General features: G+C 38.3%; 1 protein-coding gene across 1 annotated transcript; it reads left to right on the top strand.

Annotated features, from left to right (window-relative positions):
* The first annotated feature begins 505 nt into the window (after window positions 1–505).
* il1b (interleukin 1, beta) lies at window positions 506–4,934 on the top strand. Its single transcript, XM_061215938.1, has 6 exons — window positions 506–584; window positions 684–729; window positions 909–1,045; window positions 2,641–2,826; window positions 3,402–3,541; window positions 4,260–4,934. Exons 2-6 carry the CDS (start codon window positions 692–694, stop codon window positions 4,452–4,454), a joined length of 696 nt encoding a protein of 231 aa, XP_061071922.1. The 5' UTR covers window positions 506–584; window positions 684–691; the 3' UTR covers window positions 4,455–4,934.
* The last annotated feature ends 1,287 nt before the right edge of the window (window positions 4,935–6,221 follow it).

The following is a 6,221-nucleotide window of genomic DNA, read 5'->3' as shown; positions in this document are numbered from 1 at the left end:
CCTCAACGTAAAATTAAGCATCTGAAGTATGAAAGAAAACATTTTGAAGCCTGAAGCTTGTGAAGCCTTTGTAGAAAAGAACACCTTGCCAACTGTGAAGCATGGAGGTGGATCCATTATTCTGTGCAGCATCACACATCAAACATTGTTTTTTAGTTTTTTAATCATCTTCCAGGTGTCCACTATTTCACCAATTAGGAACCTATTGTTTCACCTCAGTCTGAGCGGAAGATGAGCATTCGCAGGAAAGACTTGCTTGCGGGACATGCACACGCGGATTGATGTCTTTATTCAGACGTCCATTTGGAAGAAAGACCTGCCTGTGAAAGGTGATTGTTCAGAGTGAACAATTTGGAATGTAGGTTTGCACACACGGAAGGCGGGCGCGCTCATTCGCCATGAAGACATAAGCGCGTAATGAAGTACACTGAATGGAGACGCACCAATAAATATCCATAGCACACTCTTAGCCACTCCCACCCGCTCGTGTATAAATATAGCGTCACCAAAAACAGTACATCTGACAACCAGTCAACAAGAACTACAGATTCCTATCCTCGATACATAGGCTACAAAACTGTCAGGTATAACCAAGCACTTTTTATTTGTAGCATACGCGCAATTGCATAGATGGTTAATAATTAATGATACAATTAACACGGTCTCTTCTCTTCTTATTTTAGTTCCAAAGATGATGTCCGATGCAGATTTGGCACTGGTATTAGACAGGTAAGATTTTAATCGATGAACTTCTCGTTGTCATCGGTGTTGTCGGTGTTCTTCAGCTGTAGGCGTACATAAATCCTAGTTATTTTATAAGTACTTGTTTAGATATATGAAGTTTCCATTTTTATTTGGATACCTGGACATGTTCGTAAGTTGATATATCATTTGCTTGGTTTCTACAGTATGAAACGTGAAGTGGTGGAGTCGCATCCGCCGCCGAGTATGCGCCGAATCGTCAGTCTCGTTATCGCCGTGAAAAGGATGGAGACGCGCATTACTGACGAAAAGCTGCTGTGCGAACATCTGAAAGTATTCGAGAGTAAGTGCAACTGCCACAGCAGCCATCTCTGTCAGTCATATCTGTCTGCATGCCTTAATTACATTTACGGTATTTTATTTCACCATACTATTGACTTGACTAATATGAACACCGAAACCCAGGGAATTGAGTTTGCAAATCAAGATAAATCTGAAATCTTTGGAAAGGTTTATTTATCCACTTCTGCCGTCAGGATCCACCTCTCCAGTTGCCTATCAGCGAAATGCCCAATTATAATGAGCACTGTTTGCGTTGCTTGGCACTTCCATTCAAAATAGCACATTTTGAACCTCATTTTGTATCTCACCAGGTTCAAAACCAATTTCAAAACTCAAAACTCAAAGTTTTTCAATTGCTTGGATACAATATACAAAAACCAAACATCATTTTGATCACTGAATCAAATCATTTGTTCACAATGACTCAACTTAACTTTCAAAGTATTAGCATTTCAAAATGAAATACACACATTACCTTTGAAAATACTTTTCATTTTTCTTTTCATTTATTTCAGTGCATCTAAATACCAATGTATCCAACTAATCAAAATGATGAGTAACTGTAACATTTCTCCTAAAACATAGTTTTATGGAAACAGATTACCTGTAACAACATTTCATGTTTAGATCATGAATGTTTTAAGATAAATAAATAAATTGACACCAATTATTTTGTAACAAAATAAGTATATTGCCTCTAACTTTAATATGCAAAATTACCAATACACATTACAGTGCACTACTCAAAGATTAAGAACTCTTTGAGAGGTTGTTAATGAACGTCATAGTGGTTATTGCGTACAGACCTTATTGTGGCTACACCAGGGATCGAACCACCTACCTTGCTGGTACCAGTCATGTACCGTAACCACTATGCTACAGGCCGCCCTGTTTTTTTGTGATTAATATCCCTTCAGGTGCAGCTGCAGCAAAACACTAAGATAAAGGTAAAATTAAATTAGATTAGATACAATTGAATTTAATTGTATTTGTTTAGTTCTTTGCACAGCAGACCGTCACAAAGATGCTTTAGAAGGGAAGAAAAAATGGGAAATCCCAACCCAAGGCCCCAGATAGCACACAAGCAAAAAAAACATCCATAATGGTGAGGAAAAACCCTCAAAACGTGGCAAGTAAAAGATTCCATGATCTCGGGGGGAAACCCAGCTACAGGGAGGATGCCCATCCTTTGCTTATAGGTTAAGGGGCGGCCTGTAGCGTAGTGGTTAAGGCACATGACTGGAACACTCAAGGTCGGTGGCTCTAAGGCCCTTAACCCTGCATTGCTCCAGGGGAGGATTGTCTCCTGCTTAGTCTAATCAACTGTACGTCTTCTGGGTAAGAGCGTCTGCCAAATGCCATTAATGTAAATGTAATGTAAACAAACAGCTGTTTGATTGATGCTCCCTGGAGTGCCCAAAAAATATGATTTAGGATGGCCAAATGCCAATAATGTAATGTAAAAGTTTTTGTAGCATTTGAGGTGGTAGGTGATTGACTATAATGTGCCATGGGGGAATTGGTTTCTGACCATATAGCTGGGTGGAATGCTTGTGAAATGGGTAGCTGACCCTCCCTTGACCCTCACCTCCACAGATCCTTTGAAGCGGGATGAGCAGAAGCCCAGGTTCTTTCGACAGAGCTCAAGGACCGTGGACATGCAGCACTCGGTGTGTAATTCACAGCTGAGGAAACTGGTGTTCAAATGTAACCCTCCTGAACTGCATTCAGCCACCCTCCAAGCCATTACCATGAAGGACAGAAATCTGGAAGAGAGAGTTGGTAAGCTTGGTGTATGTTAATTTAGTACACATATTATGATCATTAAACTGCAAGTCCTGTTTTACAGATTTCAAAATATGAGTCACAAAATGCTTCGAGAGGCAAAATACATTCCCATATGTATGTTTTTTTCCTGGTAGTTAGCTAGTTCTGTGAACATACAATGGTGGATATTGACTAATTCATTCAAATCGCCTAGTATTCCTTTTTCACTGGTTACATACCAGTCTCATTACGCCACTGATCAACATTAGCTAGAGACCATCAGTGGGAAGATTGACAATTTCTAGCTTGTCTCAGTGTCTCAGACTCAGAGTGTGTTTAACATTAGCTAGGAATATAGGCTGGTCTGATGATTATATGGCAGTTTACAATGAAATGAACATTTCCAAATTAATCATCTTTCTAGTTAGCTACCCAACTAGCCTGTGTGGCTTTGTATAATCTCTCTCTCTCTCTCTCTCTCTCTCTCTCTCTCTCTCTCTCTCTCTCTCTCTCTCTCTCTCTCTCTCTCTCTCTCTCTCTCTCTCTCTCTCTCTCTCTCTCTCTCTCTCTCTCTCTCTCTCTCTCTGCAGTAAATCTGAGTCTATCAACATACAGGGTCACATGTTTTGAAGGCCGAGGCGAACTTGTCGCCCTGGGCATTCCCGAAACCAAATACATTTTCTGTGCTGAAAAGTCAAACGAGCAAGAAATACCCATTCTGATGCTACAGGTAAAGGCAAATCTTTTTCAATGCTCAGGTTACTCTCTTTGAATATATGCACATACTGTCAACTGCTGTGTTATATCTCATTAGGAAAGTTACTGTCACTTTCCTGTAAGCTACGACCAGTCTGGGCCTTCTCCATTGATCAGCTGTTACAGAAATACTCAGACCAGCCCGTCGAGCACCAACAATCATGCCACGGTCGAAATCACATTAATAAATAAGTGTACAGGTGTTCCTAATAAAGTGTTCAGTGAGTGTATCTCTAAAACTACAGCTGTAGCCAACTGTTGTCAGTTCGTGGACAGACAGAAGTTTTGTCAATTTGATTTTTAGCAAACATGTTGGTGCCAGACAGGGTGGTTTGAGTATCCCAGAAACTGCTGATCTCCTCGGATTTTGCAGAGAATGGTGCGAAAAACAAAAAACATCCAGTGAGCAGCAGTTCTGCGGGCAAAAATGGCTTGTTTATGAGAGGTCAGAGGAGAAGGGCCAGACTCATCAAAGCTGTCAGGAAGGTGACAGTAACGCAGATAACCACAACAGTGGTATGCAGAAGAGCATCTCTGAACACACAATGCGTTAAACCTCTAAGTGGATAGGATACAGCGGCAGAAAACCAAGAAGTTTTTAAAAAAAGTATAATAAATACCTTGCTGAGTGTATATATTCCTTAAATATGTCCCTTTCTGTTCACCCCCAACCATTCCTTTCCCTCCCTCAGGAAGTGTCCAACAAGGAAATGTTGGAAGAGCGATTCCTCTTCTTGAGGTATCGTTGTGGTCAAGACACCACCACTTTCGAGTCAGTCAAGTTCAAAGGTTGGTACATAAGCACAGCGCGAGACAAGGACGCACGTCTGGACATGTGCGAAAAGGATGCGAATGACCGTCTGATCACGTTCAAGGTCACACATTAAGTCACTTCAACCAGCCATTATTTGATTAATCCTCCCTGGTGGTTAATGGACCTGTGGTCACTGATATGCTGTAAAGCTGCCTGCCCACTAGACCTGTAACATCAATGGTGACATGTCTTTCTCTGTTCCAAAAAAAAGAAATAATTTAGACCAACCGTGGTGTAATATGAGTCATTTGTAAACTGATATTGAATTCTTTAGATTTTTTTAAAAATGTGAAAAATGTGAAAAAAGTTTAATTGGGAAGTAATTTTATCTTTTCATGCTCAGGTTGACATTACTGTGGAATGCATATAACATATACCACGTGAGTGTATATGTTGCTTATTTTCTGTAATTCCATATTCCACATTTGTTTAGACAAAAGATACCTATATAGTCATTGTTTAGTTGTTTTTACAATACTTTACTATAACTATAATTGATGTTTCAAAATGGTTATTCTTGTGGTTCTAAATAAAGGGAATAGTGGAAACGGTAGAGGAGAGTGGAATCATTGAACAAAATCAGAATACTGTAAAAAAAATATATATATATATGTTGTCGTGTCTAGGAAACGAAATCAATCGAAAATGAAATTAGTCCAATCTATAATTTGTCGAGAAACAACTTCACGAGGGAAAAGACACCACGGCAGCAAGCTCTTCAGGAAAATCAGACTTTATTAGCACAAGTGCACAAAGCCGGATCAATTCTGCAGAATTGAACCTTGATTGTTGGTTTCACAAACATTTTATACACTTTTTTCAACATAACCCCTCCATAATACCAGTTGCTCTCTGTCCTGCCCCAATGATTCATCATTGTGGCAATCTTCCAAATTATAATTTCACTTCATATGCTATGTGGTGCCCCGCTGGTTGAGAGAGAGAGAGAGAGATCACAGAATGGGTGAACAAAAATCAATTTATTCTCAATAAGGGCCTTCAAGGCAGAGTTCAATTGTCCAGAACAAAAAACTGGTTCCTTAAAAAAAAATAGCCAACGGCCAAAAAAATTAGGAACCCCGAAAAGGCAGCGAAAAAAAAACACAAAAAAGAATCGGCATCCTGCTGTTTGAAGGGCTTGTTTTTTATCTACAGTGCTTTTTACTGTGTTTAATGTATACTTATCCCGATTCTCTTTTTTCTTGGTATTTTTTGGCTCTGCCCTTTCCAACGGTTCCTTCGTTTTGTATGGGAGTTTTTCCCATCTTGGGATTTCCTGCCCCATAGTTTTGCGTTTTTTACATGTTTCCCCTTCCCTTATTGAGCCCACCTGTTTGAGCTGTTGGTGCACTTTATACGCTCTCTTTTTTCCCTCAGCATCTTTTATTTCATTCACCTTTTTTTACTAACTTACTATGGTAGTTATCATATTGTTCATACTTTTCCTTTATCAACCTTTCCAACCCCTCCACCTCTTCGTATTCTTTCCTTAGCCCAGTTATTCTCCGTTCCATCTCCTCCTTTTTATTTTATTATCTATATTATTATATTTAACTTTTGATTTTCCTATTATTCTATATTTTATTATATCTTTTACCAGTAATTTTTATCATTATTTTATTTATTTTTATTTTATTATTATCTATATTATTATATTTCACTTTTGATTTTCCTATTATTCTATATTTTATTATATCTTTTACCAGTAATTTTTATCATTATTTTATTTATTTTTATTTTATTATTATCTATATTATTATATCTTTTTTACCTTAAATTTTCTTATTATTCTCTATAGTATTATATGTTTTGCTTTTATCTTTCCTATTTATTCAATTTT

The sequence above is a fragment of the Conger conger genome, chromosome 12 (genome assembly GCF_963514075.1).
Source record: "Conger conger chromosome 12, fConCon1.1, whole genome shotgun sequence".
Classification (NCBI taxonomy): domain Eukaryota; kingdom Metazoa; phylum Chordata; class Actinopteri; order Anguilliformes; family Congridae; genus Conger; species Conger conger.
Note: the sequence above shows the minus strand (reverse complement) of the source record. Positions and strands in the feature narration are given on the sequence as shown.

Bases quoted from the DNA above. Each gene is read 5' to 3' on its own strand.
- il1b (XM_061215938.1), top strand. From the start codon at position 692: ATGATGTCCGATGCAGATTTGGCACTGGTATTAGACAG. The intron at 2,827-3,401 runs GTAAGCTTGGTG...CTCTCTCTGCAG, and splicing joins AAATCTGGAAGAGAGAGTTG to TAAATCTGAGTCTATCAACA. The intron at 3,542-4,259 runs GTAAAGGCAAAT...TCCCTCCCTCAG, and splicing joins TACCCATTCTGATGCTACAG to GAAGTGTCCAACAAGGAAAT.